The sequence below is a fragment of the Microtus pennsylvanicus genome, chromosome 11, assembly GCF_037038515.1.
Source record: "Microtus pennsylvanicus isolate mMicPen1 chromosome 11, mMicPen1.hap1, whole genome shotgun sequence".
Taxonomy (NCBI): domain Eukaryota; kingdom Metazoa; phylum Chordata; class Mammalia; order Rodentia; family Cricetidae; genus Microtus; species Microtus pennsylvanicus.
This window is the reverse complement of record NC_134589.1, coordinates 41,441,801-41,459,243: the sequence shown is the minus strand read 5'-3', so window position 1 is coordinate 41,459,243 and position 17,443 is coordinate 41,441,801. Positions and strand designations below refer to the sequence as shown.

Sequence of the window (17,443 nt, the reverse complement as noted above, 5' to 3'; positions counted from 1 at the left end):
AGGACTGCAAAAAGCAAGCCTGCTTTTGGTAAAACTGACCCCTGGTTGGAAATCACAACTGGACTTTCCTGGAATCACAAATGGTGGCAAGCCACTGCTTTTAGCTTTCTTGAGCACGTGACTCCTAAAACTGGGTACTGATCTTTCCAGAATTTTCTGTACCCATGGGTTACCAAAGTAGTTCTCCTATCCATTCATGTAGTCCCTCCAGAAACCTCAACTTAAGAATCACACTGACTTTTAGTCCTAAAAATTGCTAAGCTCACTTGAGTGTTAAGTCATATAAATCTCTGGATGAGCCTAATACTGTGAGAACAGTTACTGGAATACCTCCACTAAACAAGAGCATGCCCCTTACCACTCACAAGAATGTTTCTTTGTCTCTCTTACAAAACCCGAGTATAGCCGGGCGGTGGTGGCGCACGCCTTTAATCCCAGCACTCGGGAGGCAGGCGGATCTCTGTGAGTTCAAGGCCAGCCTGGTCTAGAAAAGCTAGTTCCAGGACAGGAACCAAAAGCTACAGAGAAACCCTGTCTCAAAAATAAAAAAAAATAAAAAAAAAAAACCCGAGTACAGGCCAGGTGGTGGTAGCATACACCTTTAATCCCAGCACTTGAGACAAAGGCAGGCAGGTCTCTGAGTTCAAGGCCAGCCTGACCTATGAGTTCCAGGACAGCTAGGTATACACAAAGAAACCCTGGCCAAAAAAAAAATCCAAAAACAACAACAAAAAACAGCACACACTTTGTGCCAGCCAACCTTATAAACTATGTTAATATTTTATCCTTCTACCTCTTGGAATAATTCCAAATCTACTGCCTCCAAATATACCCTACAGAACTATCAAGTTTATTTTTCATCAGCTAAAAAGATAAACCATCCTTTCTATCCACAATTGCAACACCTGGCACATCGACGAGACATACAAAACAAGCAGGGATAAACTAAGACGTAACAAACAGTCTAAGCCAAGTACTCTTAATAATTTCCTAAGTTCATTGAGCACAGTAAATTCCAAAATGGCTGAGTTTGAATAAAATGTAGAATAAGAACTGTTGAAGATTTTAATATACCTGGTTTGTTTGAATGAATGGCAAGCATGGCCGAGAATATCTTGCTAAGTTGAGCTTTGGTACCCTGTAAAAGAGGAGAAAAAACACTTCACTTCCAGCACAAAAAAATAATTGCTATTCATCTGGAAGCAATATATATACCCTATTAACTATAAAATCCAATGGAAAAGCAAGTTTGGTGAATTATGCCTTAACTCAGTACTTGGAAGGCAGAAGCATCAGGATCATTATATGTTCAAGGTCAGCCTGGTCTACTTAGCAAGCTCCAGCCCAGCTGTAAGTACATGGACACACACACTGACACACACACTTAGTGGGAAAGATCTGCTATTGCTAGAGATATAACAACAAATAAAGACAGGGTAAACACAAAACTTTCTAGCTCTAATTTTTTTACTGAACAAATATGCATAAAAATGATTTTCTTGGGGGCTGGAGAGATGGCTCAGTGGTTAAGAGCATTGCCTGCTCTTCCAAAAGTCCTGAGTTCAATTCCCGGCAACCTCACAACCATCTGTAAACAGGTCTGGTGCCTTCTTCTGGACTGAAGACATGCACACAGACAGAATATTGTATATATAATAAATATTTTTTTTTAAAAAATGATTTCTTTACAACTGAGAATCATTCACACTGTCAGATCTTCAAGTGTGAGACTAAGGCTCAGCTCTACGCCCTGGCTTCTCTCTCCAGCTGTTAACCACATCCCTCCTGAAAAACAGTTCAGTAACATAGAATGGAGCTTAAGGAGCAGATTACAGAAGGGGAAGAAGAAGCTACAAATGGCTTTACTCACCCATTTCTTACAAAAAACTATATAGGACAGCCAGAGTTGAACATCATCCTGCAAGCAAAGCACAGCATAAGCTGCTTGAATTTGATCTTTACATGAATTCACTTCACTGAAAACAGGCAAGTTTCAAAAGATCCAGTGTGTCACACGATCTTCATCTATGAGAGTCTTCCTCACTGAGCCTTGGATCCTTACGAGAATTCAGTCTAACCCTCTACTCCCACCTACCACAGTCTAAGAAAAGAATCGGCATCTATCTAATTTGTCCAGTAAAATTCTAAAAACTTCTCAAACCAGGTAAAGAAACTAAAGCCTTACATTCTCAGGAATATAAAGCACTTCTGATATATGTTTATTTACGTATATATAGATCAGTCCCCATCAAAACTCGAACATCAACTACTGAGGTACTACTGCCCATCTCCAAGCTATCACCCAACCATCACAGTTTCATGTATAGTTGGGGCTGTCCTGGAACTCACTCTGTAGACCAGGCTGGCCTCAAACTCACAGAGATCCACCTGCCTCTGCCTCCTGAGTGTTGGGATTAAAGGCCTGCACCCTTTTGGCTTTCTAATCTCTAATAATGTATTAAATAGTGTGTTCAGTGTCATCCTCACAGAGATCGCCTGCCTCTGCTTCTGGCTCCCTAGTGCCAGGATTAAAGGCATGCACCTCCAGGCCTGGCAAGAATTATTGTTTTGTGTGTATGTGCATGTGGAGTAAAAGGTTGATGTTGGAGCCATGTGTGTATGCATCGATACTTTCTGGATCTTGTTATGATTAGTGATCCACAATCCATTATTGTGGCTATTATTTTGTGAGATTAAATGTCTTAGTTTGTTTCTTTCCTCCCTCCCTCCCTCCCTCCCTCCCTTCCTTTTTTGAGTCTCTCTACATAACCCTGGCCATCCTGAAACTTACCATGTAGTCCAAGCTGGCCTTGAATTCACAGACATTTACCTGCCTCTGCCTCCCAAGTGTTGGGATCAAAGGTATGAGCCTCTGCACCCTGCAGTTACTTTTTTATTGTCATGACAAAATACCATGACCAAGAGATGAGATAAACTTACTTTCTTTCTTTTTTTTTTTTTTTTTGGTTTTTCGAGACAGGGTTTCTCTGTGGTTTTTGAGCCTGTCCTGGAACTAGCTCTTGTAGACCAGGCTGGTCTCAGAGATAAACTTTCTTAATAGTTTGTGTGGCTTAACCTGTTTCAAGCAATGGCACCATCATGCAAATACGTATTGAGAACTGGAGAGGAGCAGAAAGAACACCCAACTCATAATATGCATACTGTGTATCTTCACGCCTCCTCAGGTATGGGCTGACCACTTACTTTCCACTTTGCTGAAGCACGACCAAAGATACCTTGTACTCGATGTACAATAGAATATTCAATCTCATCCTTCTTAAATGAATATTTAATTCTCTAAAAGGGACAAAAACAAAAAACAAAAAAAAAAAGCCTCAGTTAACCACGTTTATCCAATGTAGTGTTCACACATGCTCACTCTCAGTTCCTGACAAAAACAAAAAAACAACAGACAATTACAAGCATCTACTTTGGGCACAGCATAGGTTAACAACCATCAGTGCCTCCACAACAGCAAAACCAACTTAAGAAATTAAGCATGAACTTACTGCTCTTCTTCTCTGGATCAGCTCCAAAAGATTAATTTCATACTGTAGGGGATACAAAGGGAAGCGTGAAAACGATAACCTCTGAAGTTAAGACGTGAAATAAAAGATAATTTGCTACCGGCAGAATTTTTTTGTTTTGCTTTTGTTTTTCGAGACAGAGTTTCTCTGTGTAACAGCCCAGGCTATCCTGAAACTCACTTGATAGACCAGGCTGGCTTCGAACTCGCTGAGATCTGCGATAGGCAGAATTTATACCAAATCTCTAGAATTCACTGGAAATTCACCTTAGCTCCATGAAACTTAGACATTTATATAGCAAGAGTGACTGCAGGCGACTAAGATTCAAAGGCAGCACATTACTTGAAAAGCATGACACCTGTAAGATCTATAACATCAATTAATCCAACTCCCTGACTTAAATTTAGCAGCATGTTCCAATTTTCAGTTTAAACAAAAAAAAAAAAATCTAAGTCAGTCATTGTGACACACATCTATACCTCAGAGGCTAAGACTGGAGGAAGGTCATGAGTCCAAAGTGCTAGGGAAGTAAGCCAAGAGGCACAACATCCACCAGTCAGTGTTACACTATATTCTATTCACCTCAGCAGTCCTGAAGCAGACAGGTGGATCTCTGTGAGTTCAAGCCTGCCAACCAGGACTACATAATGAGACTCTATCTAAAAAAGCAAGACTTGCCTAGCATGCACAAGGACCGCAACACTGCCAAGTATAGCAATGCATACTTATAATCCCAGAATTTGGGAAATAAAAACAGGAATGCTTTTTCTTTTATATTTTATCTTCTAGCATTTTGAGATAGCATTTCATGAAGCCCAAGCTGGCTTAGAGCTTACTATGTAACCAAGAATGACCATGAAGCCGGGTAGTGTTGGCACACGACTTTAATCCCAGCACTCGGGAGGCACAGGCAGGCGGATCTCTGTGAGTTTGAGGCCAGCTTGTTCTATAAGAGCTAGTTCCAGGACAGGCTCCAAAGCAACAGAGAAACCTTGTCTCAAAAAAGAAAAAAATGATCATGAACATGTGATTCTCCTGCCTCCAGGTGCTAGAATTACAAGGATGCTAGGATTACACATGGAATTCTAGCCACCACATCCAATCTTAGACAGTGCTAGGGACTGAACTCAGCTTTGACAGACTAGGCAAGCACTCTACAAACAGAGCTATTGCCCCAGCTTAAAGAAGAAGCACGATTTCAAGTTAACTTTTCAGCACAGCCACACCTGACATGGTGACACAAGCTTTTGTCCCCCTTTATTTTTATGTGTATGGGTGTTTTGCCCAAATATATTTGTGTATGCCATGCATGCAGTTTTCAGAAGCCAGAAAAGGGCATTAGATCCCCCTGGGACTAGACTTACAGATAGTTGTGAGCCATCATGTAGCTGGAAATCAAACCTGTGTCCTCTTAACCATGGAACCATCTCTCCAGCCCCACGATACATGCCTTATTCTAAGGCTCAAGAACATGAGGTATTGTTGGGTGGTGGTGGCGCACGCCTTTAATCCCAGCACTTGGGAGGCAGAGGCAGGTGGATCTCTGTGAGTCTCAAAAAAAAAGTGTGGGGGGCTGGAGAGATGGCTCAGAGGTTAAGAGCATTGCCTGCTCTTCCAAAGGTCCTGAGTTCAATTCCCAGCAACCACATGGTGGCTCACAACCATCTGTACTGAGGTCTGCTGCCCTCTTCTGGCCTGCAGGCATACACACAGACAGAACGTTGTATACATAATAAATAAATAAATATTAAAAAAAAAAAAAGTGTGTACAACCACAGAATCCTGAAATTCTGTAGAAAATTGTTAAGTCCATTATTGCCTGAGTTAAAATTCTAGGATTTTTTGTTTGTTTGTAATGTGCATTGGTGTTTTATCTGCATGTATGACCTTGTGATGGTGTCAGATCCCTGGAACTGAAGCTACAGGCAGTTGCAAGTTGCTATGGGGTGCTGGAAATTGAACTCAAGTCCAGTGCTCCTAACTACTGAGCCACCTCTCCAGCCTCCCAGTTAAAATTTTTGAAGGGACTAAAAAGCTATGGAATCACTCACTTGAACATAATTGATAAAGTCTTCCTTGATAAGGGTTCTCCGCTGTATTTTGTATTCTAGATCAGATGCCTTCTTGATGATAGCCCTGCAGAGAAAGCCGGTTAGACTGTAACATTTGAAAAGTTAAACTTGAATTTAAGATTTTTATCCTGGATATATTAAAAACACACATTTAACAAAACATCTAGTTCCTGAATACAATTATCTTCCAGAGGCAAAGTACTTACTCTTTTACATTACCTCTGTGCTGTTAAGAACATCCAGATAGCCAGGCGGTGGTGGTGCACGCCTTTAATCCCAGCACTCAGGAGGCAGAGGCAGGTGAATCCCTGTGAGTTCGAGGCCAGCCTGGTCTACAGAGCTAGTTCCAGGACAGCTAGGACTGTTACACAGGGAAACCCTGACAACACTTATACATGCTACTAACAAACATTTCTTCTCCAAACCTAAGTTCCTTGGGGGGTGGGGGAGCTTTTAATCCCCTAGAATCAAACCCAGGCCCTTGTGCACGCTAAGTAAGCACTCTGCGTTGCTCTTAGCTGCATCCTCAACCCTCAACACTTAGGTTTTTATGAGAACCAAATCTCTATCCCAAAATCTTGATTTCTACATGGCCAGTATGTAAATTCTTAAAAACCTAAACTGTCTCTATCTAAAAAGCTTTATTACTATAAAACATTTATGGGAGAAGACAGCCCATCCTGAGTGAACACACACGTGTTTTAGGAAAACTGAATGCAGCATATGCACAATAATATTTAAGAACGTCGATCCTATACTCACATTACTGTAATTCATCCGGAATCATTGTAAAGTGGACTGTCACAGAAAATCTTCAAAAGCAATTGACTTTTAACAAATTACCGAATGTCAGCTATATGCCCGGCGCTATAGCAGAGCTCTAAAGAAGTGTATGAGACGAATGAAATGATCTCCAGTCTACCCACTTAGGAGTCCTACCCACGCCCCCTTGGCTTCCAGGGCGATGGCCTCGAAACTCTAAAGTTGTATACCCCAAACATTTAAACTATAACCAATTTAAAAAAAATTTTTTTTAATCTGAAGCCTCCCGCCATTCACATAGCCCAGGAAGCCCTTGATGGGCTGGAATCCGGGCTACATCACCTCTCGGGCCCCAAGACCCTGACCACCGAATGACGGTCTGTATGACAGGTGAGCACACGGACTGGCGGAGTGCTTCGCAACGGGTTAATTTCCATCAAATTCCAACAGCGAGCTTTTTCCTCTTTAATCACGTTAGTTAGAAACAAACTCGGAAAAGTCTCCACGCCTGAAGCTCCCCTCAGCCCGCCCCAGTCCTTCCTCCTCCCCGACCCGCTCACTTAATTTCCGCGCGGCTGAAGAGCCCGATGCGCTCCAGCTGTTCCAACTCCGGGATTCGATCTTCTATGCGTTCCTGAATTATCTCCGCCATGAGGCTGGAACTTCACAAGCCGCCGGGCGGCCAACACGCGTAGAAGCGCCCACCTCTCAGCCTCCGGGACGTCTCTAAGTGACTGACTGAACGTGCTTCGTAGGTCCCGCCTTTTCCGCTTCCGCCATTGGGACCGTCCTCCCCGCTATCGAGGCCGCTGTCGCCTCCCTGTGGTTGACTGTACAATTGCAGCGAGACTCCCTTCCGGTCTGATATAAGTCTTGTGCGGATCCGGGTTGGGGCGGGGCTGAAGGCGGGGCCAAATCCTCTCTCCACGGAGACCGGAAAAAGCTCTTCTCTTCTGGCTTTACCTGAGCGCCTGAAGAACGCTTTCTATTGGATGTCGTCTGTTTTAATCATTCTCCTATCCTCACGTCCCTTCACCGAGAACCTAAAATATGCAATTGAAGATGATATTGTTAGTTATGCAAATTCGATGTGGCTCTAAGACAGACAACCGTCTGCCCCAGCTAGCATTGTGCTAGCTTCTTCTGGAAAGCAATGTGGAGACTTGGATTTCTCACGTGCCAATTTAAGCCTCTGTATGGGAGGTTCGTTTTAAAATGGTGAGAAATGCTTCCTCATTTAAATAATTAGGGCTATCGTGCCACCAAGCCTGGTCACCGAGTTCAGTGGAAGGAGAGGACTAACTCCCGCAAGTGTCCTCTGACCTCAACAGTTTCTCTATGCCACACCGGGCGCGCGCGCACACAAACACACACACTCACGATTTTAAATTTTAAAAAAAGAGATATTCTGACTTATGTAGACAAAATATTTAAAAAATATTAGACTCTGATAGATATCAGAGACTGTCATTTGTTTTAGAAAACAGGATTTTGGTAGTGAAAAGTTTGAAAGTTGGTGAAATAAGTCAATATTTACTCAGCTCTTCCTTACAGCATTGCCCAAGCAAATGAACATTTTTAAGAGAACCATCTTGCAACTAAACTGAGAAGCAATATTGGTGGTATAGTTACTACAACTAAAAAACTCTGGTTCCCTTCTCTTTAAGTCCTGGGAGATGATAAAGCCAAAGCAGGGGTCTCGTTAGACCTGCTATTGCGACACTCACATCCTTGCCTGATCCCCGATGCCATTTGTGAAAGACTCAGCAATTACCCAGTTCCACCCGGTTCTCTGCCTTCCTTTTCCTCCCATTTCATGTCTTGTCCCACGAGACTCAGAACAGACACAGAGGCTAATGTGGGGTTCATCGTTTCTCAAGCCCTTCCGGGGTAAGATCTGAGAATAGAAGGAAATCACAGATGCAGTTTCTCTGAAGAAGCAGGACTGTCAGCAGCCAGACTGACCTGGAGTAGCGAGCTCAGTCTGCACAGGGAGTCTCCCACACGAGAGAGAGAGATGCCTCGCTCTAATAGAAGGCCCACAAAGGAGCACACAGTGCAGGGCTTTCACAAACTCTAAGTGCAAGGAAGTCAACAAGCTCTGGCAGACGGGAACCCTTTATTTCCAGGTGATTTTGACAGAGACCTTAACGAGCTAACTACAGTTCTTAAATCAACTATGCTCTCCTCTCTTCTTTTGAAATTTAGTTATTTTAATTATCTTGCCCCTAGGAATAGTTATAATAGAGATGGTAAAATCTCCTTTTCACTTCTGCAATCTCACAATAACATCTGTCTCGCTATGGTCTAGAGAGCTGTGTGCACCGCTCTAAGACCTTTATGTGTCAATCCTCCTCATCACATCACATCAATATTTTATTTATTTGGCCAGCCCTAGTAGCACACATCTTTGACCCCAGTACTCGGAAGGCAGAGACAGGTGGCCTCTTACTTGTTTGTTTGGGGTTTGATTTTTGTTGTTGTTGTTGTTTTTGTTTTGGTTTGGTTTTGGTCAGCCCTGGCTATCCTGGAACTCTCTGTAGATCAAGCTGGCCTCAAATTCAGAAATCCCTCTGCCTCTTCCTCCCCGGTGCTTGGATCAAAAGCATGTGCTATCACATACAACTCTATTTTTTTATCATTATTGCTTTTTTAATATCAACCTAAAAGGGCTGAAAGCACCTGCTAAGGGCTGGAACATCTAGTTCAGTGGTCCAGAGTTAGAATGCAGAAGGTCCTGAGTTCAATCCCCAGATGGCCCCCTCCAAAAAAGAAAAAAAAGAAAGAAAGAAGAAAAGAAAAGGAAAGAAAGGAAAAGAAATCAACTTTCTTCTCCAAAGCATTTAAAACAGTATGTGAATTTTGCATTCTATTTCGTGTGTCTCATTCTGACTTCAAACTTGCTCTTGCAGCCAAAAATGACCTTAAATTTCTGATCCCCCTGCCTCTGTCTCTCAGATGCTGGAGTGATGATGGGCTTGTGCCATTGAGCTTGGCTGTTTTTCTAATGTATTTTATTTTCTGTATATGAATTTTTACACATATCTGTATATGTGCACCACTTATCTGGTGCCCACGGAAGTCTGAAGAAGGTGGCAGATACCCTAGAACTAGAGTTACAGATTGCTGTGAGTTGCCTTGTGGCAAATCCTCTGCAAGAGCAGTAAGTTGGGGGCTGGAGAGATGGCTCAGAGGTTAAGAGCATTGCCTGCTCTTCCAAAGGTCCTGAGTTCAATTCTCAGCAACCACATGGTGGCTCACAACCATCTGTAATGAGGTCTGGTGCCCTCTTCTGGCCTGCAGGCATACAATCAGACAGAATACTGTATAAATAATAAATAAATAAATAAATATTAAAAAGAATAAAGAATAATGATATATATATAAAAAAAAGAGCAGTAAGTTCTCTGAACCACTGAGCCATTTCTCAAGCCCCCTGTGCTGGGCTTTTTAAGGACTTGCTTTGCTTGCTTTAATCTTGTGTGTGTATATTGTGTGCTTATGTGGATGAGTGTGTGGAGCCCCAGGACAGCTGCAGATGTTGGTGCCTGCCTTCCACCTTCTTTGACACAGGAACCCTTTTTACTGATGGCTGTAACAGGATAGCTGGCCCTTGAGTTTCCCGGGATCCTCCTGCCTCCACTGCTGTAGAACTGGGGTAGCAGGCGGGTGTTTTACATGACTTGTAGGGATTCTGGTTCCTGGCCTCATGCTTGTGTGGCCAGCACTTTACCCACAGAACCAGCTCCCAAGTCCAGTGATCATTTTAATCTGAATTTTCATGCTCTACATACCCCACCCACCACCCGATTGCCAGGAAAGAGTGATGCCAGAAAGATGTGTTCTGATCACCTATGGCTTTCAAGGAACAGTTCGTTCCCATTTTGGTGCTGATGAGCCAGTCTAGAAACAGCAAACAGCCCTCAGTTAAGGTCCTGAGACAATCTCACAAGGAGCCCACCAGAGGAGCCCTAACCAGAAGCTAAAACGTCTGTTCTTGCCTTTAGTGCGCTTGAATGCAAACTTCAAAGTAAACTTGAACTTCTTTTTGGAATGGTCATATTGTTCATCTGAAGACAGAGGTCATAGAGAGCTTGGTGACTCAAAAGAGCAGAAAATACCTAATTTCAGACACAACGAGAGGCAAAGCACCTGGACTCCCCACCCCCACCCCACCCCGTCTCCCTCTCCCACACCGCGAGCCCTGAGACTTCTAAGTCCGGCAGCAGTGATAGACACAGACGGTCTTTGATGCCTGAGAACCTCGGAGCCCGCGGTTAGAGCCGCGAGTGGAGCATCTGCACTTTGCAAACCTTCCGTGTGATCTAGCACTGTAGGCAGCAAAAGCGTCCAAGCTCTGGGTAACGTATGTTACTCGCATTAAAGTCTTTGGAACCGCTAACTTTTCATTTCTTTTTCTATTATTTATAGCCCTCTTTTTCTCTGCAAACTACGCTGGAGAGTAAATTACTTCTGGCACTCAGCCTTGTCAGCTTGCCAGGCTCACACTGGACCAAGTTTTTACAACCCAGCTAATAAGCCCTCAAAATGAGGAGGTCGGTCTAATGGAAATAATGACACGGTTTTTAACTGCAGGAGCACAGGGTGACAACGTGACATTCTAGTCGATTCTACTGCTTAACATTTTCCCCCCTAATGAAATTGTCGTGTTTTTTAGGCTATTATAGTTCAAAACGCATGTAAATGGAAAGGGTTAAATGGGAAGAAAATTAGTTTTGTGTCTTTTTCCTGAAGTTTAAGTTCCTGGTTTTTGTAAACTCGAAAATAATCAATAGGTAAATAGATAAATAAGTAAATGTAGGAGGGGCAGGTGAGACAAGAAAGACCGAGAATATGGCAGTTTGGGTAAAAAGCCTGATTTTAAAACTCACTGATGGGGCTGGAGAGATGGCTCAGAGGTTAAGAGCACTGCCTGCTCTTCCAAAGGTCCTGAGTTCAATTCCCAGCAACCACATGGTGGCTCACAACCATCTGTAATGAGATCTGGTGCCCTCTTCTGGCCTGCAGGCACACACACTGACAGAATATTGTATCCATAATAAATAAATAAATAAATAAATAAATAAAAAAAATAAATAAAACTCACTGACATCTTTCCAAACCATGTTCCAAAACGACTGGCTTCTAGACCCGGTAATTGTCTGTGCGCAAATGCATTCTACCAACGCCTTGACTGATTAGCTACAATTATTATTTTTTCCAATTTTCCCAACTGCAGTCAAAATTAAGTTCTAGCCTTCTCAATGAAAGTGAACATCCTATTTGACTTTTATCATTGAGAGGAACTTGAGAAGCAGCATCCATTTCTCTAAACTTAATGGTGACATCTGATCCCACTCACGGTTTATGCTGCGAAGACGTCTGTGAAGCGTGTGTGCATGTGCATGTGTGTGTGTGTGTAACCACTAGCCACGTGTCTATTGAGTGGCTAGAGCAACTGAGAAACTGAATTTTCAAAAAGTGATGGTTAATATTTCTTTAATTCGTTTCTGTTTTTAAAAATGGGGTTTCTCTGTATAGCCCTAACTGTCTGGGAACTCCCTCTGTAGACCAGGCTGGCCTCAAGCTCAGAGATCCGCCTGCCTCTGCCTCCTGAGTGCTGGGATTAAAGGTGTGCATCACCAGTCCCAGCCCTATATTTTAAATTTGCATGTGTATATGCACCTCCAGTCTGCTTTCATCCCAGGGCACTGGGATGGAGGTCACAGGACAGTTTACAGGTGTGGGGTCTCACCTTCCACCAAGTGGCAAGCCACAGCCAAGCCCAGTCCGTGAGGCTCGAAAGCAGGCCCCTTTGCCTGCAGAGCTGTTTCACCAGGTGCAAGGGAAACTGCATTTTCAATATCACTTCATTTGTTCTAATTTTAACTGCCACGTGTAGTTGGTAGCTGCTGGCTTGGACAATACTGATCTACCTTCCAAACACAGCACCAGTCCCAAATTCCAGACGTATGCTAGTCTACCCAGCTGCCAATTCAGCGTCTCCGCTTGGAGATCTGAGAAGCTTTTCAAATGTAATATGTCTGTACAATTGAGACTATAGCTCGGTGAGAGAGCACTTCCCCTAACACCGTCATGTATAATATGGTTTAATGTATATCTATATGTACACAGAGAGAGACCCAAGCTCCTAATGCTCTGATTCCAAAACTTGCGCTGGTGTCAAGGTAGAGGCACTCACTGTGACTCCAGTGCTTAGGAGACTGAGGTAGAAGCATCATTTGAACACATTAATTCAAGACCAGCTGGGGGAGCCATTGAGACGCTCACTGGGTAAAAGTGCTTGCTGCCAAACCTGACAGCTGAAGTTCAATCCCTGACTCCAATGTGGAGAAAGGAGAGAACCATCGTCGCATCCTTGTCCTCTGAGACTGTCCTTCCACTCGCGAACCGGGTGGTGGTTTTGCACACCTTTAATCCTAGCACTTGGGAGGCAGAGGTAGGCAAATCTCAGGGCTACACAAGAAACTTTGTCTCAAAAAGAAAAAAATAAATGGAGAAGAAATAGCTTCTTCTTGTGTAGTGTAGCTCTGATAGACTGCTTGCTTAGCATGCATGGGGCCTTGGGTCCAATCCCCCAACTCTACAAGAAGAAAAAAAATGTAAAAAGAAAATTATTTGGTGAAGACATATTATTTACAGTAAAAAAGAACCTATGAGAAATAGGACCTTGGCAAAGGAAAGGTGATTATACTTGGTTTTGGGGGCAGATTCTCACCTTGTAGCTTCTTTGGTGCCCACAGTGATCTCCTTCCTTAGCATCTCAAATGCTGGGATGGCAGGTGTGAGCCACCACACCCATCCATCCCACAAGGAAAGTTAAGGAAGCAAAACATTTAGTAGGAACTATGAAGTATAGGAACGTTATAGACTAAAGGAGAAAGGGAAGAGCACAGCACCTGGGAGAAGACTGGAGAGCCAGTGAGTCGCCCTAGAGTGCGGATTCACAAGCGTCTACAGCTGAGGTCCCATTTTGACCTGTTTAGAATTGTAGTCTCAACGATTTTTATTTATTATGTACAGTGTTCTGTCTGCATGTATGCCTGCAGGCCAGAAGGGGGCGCCAGATATCTTTACAGGTGATTGTGAGCCACTATGTGGTTGCTGGGAATTGAACCACTGAGCCCTGTCTCTTCAGCCCCTTAGCAACATAGTTTCTTGAAGCTCTGTGCCTTTGATGTCCTCTGTGTCAATTTACAAAAGTGCCAAACTACCAAATAAAGAAACACCTTATTCTCTACAAACAAGCCCCTCCCACAAACAACATTGGAGTGCACATATAAAGAATGAGGGCATTTATTTTCATACTTTCTGCCCAGTGATCCATTAGGGATGCGCTTCAAAGCCCAAAGCAGATGGAGCCCATGGAACTTTGAACATTTATTACAAAGCACAGGGTGAAATACTGTCTTTGGAACCATTGAGTTTGTCAAGAGAAAGTACAAAGAGGATCATGAGCAAATTACAATTATATTTATGTATGATAATATTACAGTGAGGGGCTGGAGAGATGGCTCAGCCGTTAAGAGCACTGGCTGCTGCTCTTCCACAGGTCCTGAGTTCAACTCCCAGCAACCACATGGTGGCTCACAAGCTGATGCCCTCTTCTGATTTGTAGGCATACGAGCAGACAAAGCACCTGTACACAGAAAAACAAAGGTATTTTTTTCCCGCATATTGGTGTTTTGCCTGTATATACACATGAAATACCACAAGTGTACAGTGCCCTTCTAGACCAGAAGAGGACAGCAGATCTTCTGAAACAGGAGTTACAATGCTTTGTCAGCCGTCGTGTGGTGTTGGAAATCAAACCCAGATACTCTGAAAGAGCAACCCCAATGCTCTTAGCCACTGAGCCATCTCTCCAGCCCCTAAAGATATTTTTTAACATAGTTTTAAGCCCAGGGGTTGCCTTTTTAAATGTCCTCACACAGGCTGAGTGTGGTGGTAGTATTGCACGCTTTTAGTCCCAGCAGAGGCAGTTTAGGGCCAGAGAATTCTGGGACAGCCAAGGCTACACAGAGAATTCCTATCTCAGCAAACAAACAAACAAAAATGTGCTCACAACTTTTTGAGGAACTGTGGGGTGTATAGTTAAGACCACTAGGCTTAAAAAAAAAAAGTCACCAAGCTTTCTTTATTTTGAATAGTTTCCCGGAACTAGCTCTTGTAGATCAGTCTGGTTTCAAACTCAGAACTCACAGAGGTCTGCCTACCACTGCCTCCCTAGTGCCTGGAATAAAGGTGTACACCACTGCCTGGTTACAACAAAACAGAAGCATTATTTGTAATAGTTTAAAAAAGAAGCTGGGCAATGGTGCTGCATACCGTTAATCCCAGTACTCTGGAGGCAGAGGCAGGCAGATCTCTGTGACTTTGAGGCCAGCCTGGTCTATAGAGCAAGTTCCAGGACAGCCAGGGCTACACAAAGAAACCATGTCAAAACAAAAAAAGAGAGAGAAACATAAATAAGCTGTTAAAAAAAATAACTAAATAGTACATGTATATAATAGTGTACTATTTGTGTGTGTGTATGTGTGTGTGTAACAATTGAATTACAGTATTATAGCACAGAGGCACATGATGTCACACCCAGCATTTTTATGTGTGTGCTGGAGATTAGAACTCAGATCCTTAGCCGGGCGGTGGTGGCACACGCCTTTAATCCCAGCACTTGGGAGGCAGAGGCAGGCGGATCTCTGTGAGTTCGAGACCAGCCTGGTCTACAGAGCTAGTTCCAGGACAGGCTCCAAAACCACAGAGAAACCCTGTCTTGAAAAACCAAAAAAAAAAAAAAAAGAAAGAACTCAGATCCTTATGCTTGTACAACAAACACTTATCCACTAAGCCCTCTCCCCAGGCCACACTATAGGACTGCTAAAGGGAGTGAGGTTCAACACGGTGGTGCACATCTGCAATCCCAGCACTTAGAAGACTGGGCAGCAGGCCAGCCTGGGCTCCATAGACAGACTCTATCAACACAACACAAAACAACAACCAAAACCAAAAATCCAGAAGGGCAACAACAATGAAAAGAATGGACATATACAACGAAATGATAAGAGGAGTTACACACATTGTTAAAATTTTAAAAGGCAAATTGAAGAATAAGATATTGTATATTCCACTTTAGGAGTGTGTGGGAGGTGTTTAGACAAAATAAACATACAAGGGTTAGCTCGGTGGGTAAAGGCACTTGCTACACAGCCTGGCCACCTGAATTTGATCCCTGGAACCTATGGAAAAGTGGAAGAAAAGAACTAACTTCACAAACTTGTTCTCTGACCACCTCAGAAAAGACACACACACACATCATGCACCCACGCACACAAAAATAAATTAAGTAAATTTAGTTGATAAGTAAACTTGGAGGATTGTTCCCGGAAGCATTCAAATTTGTTATCAGGGGGACAGTGTCGTCACTGTGAATCATTTAATGAAGGATATTGATTTTGTTATCCCTGTTTAAGGAAAACATTTAGTAGAGTCTAAAGAAAACATTGGAATTAAGCTCTGGTTCAGATCGCATGTTCGTTGTCGTTTTAGCTTTAGCTAGGATGTTAAGGTGAAAATATACTTTACCTGAATTTCTCGCTGATGAGTCACAGCAATTAACCTCAGCTTTTCTCCTGGACAGTCTAAGTTTTGTCAGAGACGCTTCTGCCTAATGGAACGTGAGATTCATTTTTCGTAGGAGAAACACTTTTTGTAAAGTGAAATACGCAATAATGAATAAAATGTCACGCTGGAAGACTCTGTCCCCTTTTGTCCCCCATCTCACCCTAAGCTTCTACAACCTGGGAACTGTCCAGGTACAAATTAACATTTTAAAAGACCTCAAACTCTTCACACAAGCAGCTCTATTATGGGTCGCTCTTTGACAACTTTGGTTTGCTCAATAAACCCACATTCAAATTGGATCGCCTCCACTCCAGCTCCTCGACACACAGGTATTGTGGACAAGAGGCCGCTTTTTGACTACCAACTGCCTTATTCATTTAGAATACCTTCATTCATAAGGTTCTTTGGATGGCTAGTCTGTGCCCATCACAGGCTGCACAAAGCAATTTGCCTACCTTGTCATTAGCTCTTAAGCAGCTGTGTTACTACCCTCATTTAACAGATAAGCAAACCAGGCTCCTAAATGAAGTTACTTGGCCAAGATCACACACAGCTAGTAAGTGGGGAGCTTGCTGGGAAATTTAAGACTTGGAGTAAACAAAGGTGACTAGCGGTTCTTTTAAATGGTTTTTGGTTACATTCGTTTTGAAAGCCAAGGAGCACTCTAAGGTTGTAAAAATGATAGCATTTCCTGCAGCCTTGCCTCCCCTCTCGCTTATTTTAACTTCCCTGTGCAATCATATGGACCGTCTCCGGCTGTTTCTGTTGATTTCCAAGTTTCTAGATGTTCCTCAAAAATCAACGTACACGCACCTTGATATTACCCAAACACCACCCTCCCATTAGCTCCTTCCATTCTTTTCTACCCAAACCCGGAGATTTCCTGCCCAGGTTGACAGCTCTGCCCTGCCTCGTGCTTTGAGGTGGAGAGCCTGCTGAGGCTCGCTTTGATCCTAACACACCCCGCAGAGACTCGCGGCAGGGCTGAAGGGTGACCTGGTCCAGCGGGGGTTGTGGAGGGTACGTGCAGCTCAGCCACCTGCCCTCCGGCCTGCGGCATTTCGGAACAGACCCTTTCGGGAATAAGGGCCTGGCGGGGAGACAGCTGGGGCAATTCTCTGGGCTGAGCTCTGGGTGAGAGATCCAGCCCTGAGGTGAGTCAGGCTGAGGCGAGGCTAGGGGTAGGTCCAAAGTGTGGAAGAGGATTCCAGGTCTGGCTTGAGGATGGGATGGGGAGAGGCCCATGGTCGGGGAGAGATCTGAGGGGATGGGGCTAGAAGGATCCAATCTGAAGGGAGGAGGGTGAGGGAAGGTCCTGGGCAGGATATGCCAGTATGGTTTGGATAAGGCTGGGATTGGGAGAGGGATCCAGGTCGGGGGGGGGGGGGGATGAGGCTGGAGTGGAAGAGAAGGATCCAGGTCTGGGGGGGGAATGGGGGG

At 43.7% G+C, this 17,443-nt stretch overlaps 1 protein-coding gene across 1 annotated transcript in view; it reads right to left on the bottom strand.

The window, feature by feature from the left end:
* Utp6 (UTP6 small subunit processome component) overlaps positions 1–7,169 on the bottom strand; it is a 28,324-nt gene extending 21,155 nt beyond the window's left edge. Inside the window, exons 1-6 of the mRNA XM_075991429.1 lie at positions 6,922–7,169; positions 5,579–5,663; positions 3,510–3,551; positions 3,205–3,297; positions 1,871–1,918; positions 1,075–1,138 (exon numbers count right to left, since the gene is read on the bottom strand). Of these exons, the coding sequence (XP_075847544.1) occupies positions 1,075–1,138; positions 1,871–1,918; positions 3,205–3,297; positions 3,510–3,551; positions 5,579–5,663; positions 6,922–7,013 (424 nt within the window). The 5' untranslated portion in view covers positions 7,014–7,169. The remainder of the gene's footprint in view (positions 1–1,074; positions 1,139–1,870; positions 1,919–3,204; positions 3,298–3,509; positions 3,552–5,578; positions 5,664–6,921) is intronic.
* Between the last annotated feature and the right edge of the window lie 10,274 nt (positions 7,170–17,443).